At 37.3% G+C, this 2,646-nt stretch overlaps 1 protein-coding gene across 1 annotated transcript in view; it reads right to left on the bottom strand.

The window, feature by feature from the left end:
• AASDH (aminoadipate-semialdehyde dehydrogenase) overlaps positions 1-2,646 on the bottom strand; it is a 30,080-nt gene that overhangs the window by 7,530 nt on the left and 19,904 nt on the right. Inside the window, exons 10-11 of the mRNA XM_012810739.2 lie at positions 1,877-1,987; positions 7-630 (exon numbers count right to left, since the gene is read on the bottom strand). Of these exons, the coding sequence (XP_012666193.1) occupies positions 7-630; positions 1,877-1,987 (735 nt within the window). The remainder of the gene's footprint in view (positions 1-6; positions 631-1,876; positions 1,988-2,646) is intronic.

The raw sequence follows: 2,646 nt of genomic DNA, 5'->3' as shown, positions 1-2,646 counted from the left end.
TATCACAACTAGTGGGGAAGCATCTACGCATTTGCCAGTGTCCGACCTCCACCGCACGCAGAACTCTGTTTTCTCAGACTCTGCCACAGGTTTGCCCTTTTCAGAAACTTCTGCAACAAGGGATAGGTCTTTTGACTTCCTGATTAGAGCTGGAGGATTTAAGCTTTCTGAATTCTGACTGTTAGTCTGTGACATTAAATCAGAAGAACAGACTGAAAGGCAGTTTCCTAACTTAGTTGAAGACATAGTAGGATCCACAGACGAAACCTGACTCCCTCTGCTGAGTGCAAAAGCCTTAATCTCATTGTCGCAATTTAAAGGCACGACAGATTTCTGATGCAGAGCTTTGCCACCAGCTTCCTCTTGATCAATGTCACTGAGTTTCCTTTTTGTGGCACAACTCTTGCCGGGTGTCAGATCTTCATCTGGAAACACCGTTTGAAGAATGTGATTGTAAATCTCTAAAAGGGAACTGCTGAGAATCATTTCCAGAAGCCCAGGTACGGACACACCAATAAGTTTTTCAATCTCATTGAGGAGTCGTAGGGACTTTAAGGAATCACCACCACTATTTAAGAAGAATGACTCATCAGGAACCTTCAAAAGATCTTCGGAGAGACTCAGAATAGACTAGAGATGAGAGAAGAGAGAAATACGTTGACATAAAGGTAACATACAGAGATGACAGTGACTACATTAATGATGCAAGAAACGCAAAATAAATATTTTTAATAATAAATTGTTACATTATTTTCTTTACATTAAAAGAGAATATCACTATACTACCAATTTTGTCATAAACTCACTCAAAAACTGAAAATATATAGTAAAACCTCCATAGTTGACCCCTTCGCTACATTGACCACTTCCTTAAGTTGATCTAATTTTCACAAACCCAGCATGCACATGTACGTATCAGTACAGTGGGCCCAGTTCCTTATGCTGACCACCTCCAAATATTGACTGGTTTTTCGTTTTTCTTTTTTTGACACAGAGTTTCACTATGTCACCCTCAGTAGAGTGCTGTGGCTTCACAATTCACGGCAGCCTCAAACTCTTGGGCTTAATCAATTCTCTTGTCTCACCCTCCCAAGGAGCTGGAACTATAGGCACCTGCCACAACGCCCAGCTATTTATTTGTTGTAGTTGTCATTGTTGTTTAGCGGGCCCAGGCCAGGTTTGAACCTGCCAGCCCCAGTGTGTATGGCCAGCACCCTAACCACTGAGCATGGGTGCCGAGCCTGTTGACTGGTTTATTATAGTCTATTGGGTGGTCAACTTACTGTACATTCTTTCAGAGAGGTTTTCCTATCCATAAAATTGGGAATAGAGCTGATTTACTAATTATAAAGCCTATAAGATACTATTTGCTGACATTTCTATAATATGGAAATAATATTTATCTTTATCTGTTTCATATAAACCAAAATTACTTGCCAATAATCTAAAAATGAAATAGATAAAGCTCTATTTTTAGTTGAGACTATACAATTAGAACCTTTTTCAGGATTTTTTATCTAAGAAAATTTTTTAACCAATTGAGGCTTACACATTTTTTGTGTGTGTGCCAGAGTCTCAAGCTGTCACCCTGTGTAGAGTGCTGTGGTGTCACAGCTCACAGCAACCTCCAACTCCTAGGCCTAGGTAATTATCTTGCCTCAGCCTCCCAAATAGCTGGGACTACAGGCACCTACCACAATGCCCAGCTATTTTTTGTTGCAATTGTCCACTGTTGTTTTAGCAAGCCTGGGCTGGGTTTGAACCCTCCAGGCTCAGTGCTGTGAGCTATGATGCCACAGTACTCTACTGAGGGTGAAGTAGTGAGACTCTGTCTCTAAAATAAATAAATAAAATAAAATAAAATAAAAAGTTGTACCTTCCACAAATACTGTAATTTTTCCCAAAGTTCCTCTTTTCCATTGAGCTTATACTCAGACTTCAAGTTTATGTAGTTTAAATATAACTTGTTTAACTCAGAAACATCAATCTTGCCTTAATATAAGAGAGAAATAACAAATGTCTCAAGATAACATTTTTAAATTTCACCTCAAAGCCTTTACATGTTCCTGGATCACATACATTTTTCACTGTAAAGCTTAGAAATCCTATAGAATAAAGAGTTTGTCATAATAATCAATTCTAAACAAAGTAGTCTGATTCTACCAAGAATGCAGAATAACAGGTAAGAACATAGAAAAACAGGAGCTAATGTTTGTCAAATTTAAAAGCTAAAGGAATGGTTCCGTTAACTGAGGGATTACTACATTTTTAAGTATATGTTAAATAAAAATGGAATTGGGAAGGCAATATAATATGATAATTAAAAGTCTTTTTTTTTTCATACTGTAGAATCATCTTTTTATTTTGGGTGAAAACCCACAGTAATCTGGGGGGGGACTATAATTAAGATTAAACAACATTACAATTTAAGGAATAACTTAAATATCCTCTTGAGATAAATATAGTATTTTATACACTCAAATGCTCTGCCACTGATGAGATAAATATTTTATGGATATTTTGGAACCCCAGTATTAAGACTACAAATAAATGCTAACCCACATCTATCACCAATGACTCATACTGTTTGTTTGTTTTGTGAGACAAAGTGTCACTATGTTGCCATTGGTAGTGCCTGTAGTGTTA

This window comes from Otolemur garnettii, unplaced genomic scaffold (genome assembly GCF_000181295.1).
Source record: "Otolemur garnettii isolate 467f Iridium unplaced genomic scaffold, OtoGar3 scaffold00141, whole genome shotgun sequence".
NCBI classification, from domain to species: domain Eukaryota; kingdom Metazoa; phylum Chordata; class Mammalia; order Primates; family Galagidae; genus Otolemur; species Otolemur garnettii.
Note: the sequence above shows the minus strand (reverse complement) of the source record. Positions and strands in the feature narration are given on the sequence as shown.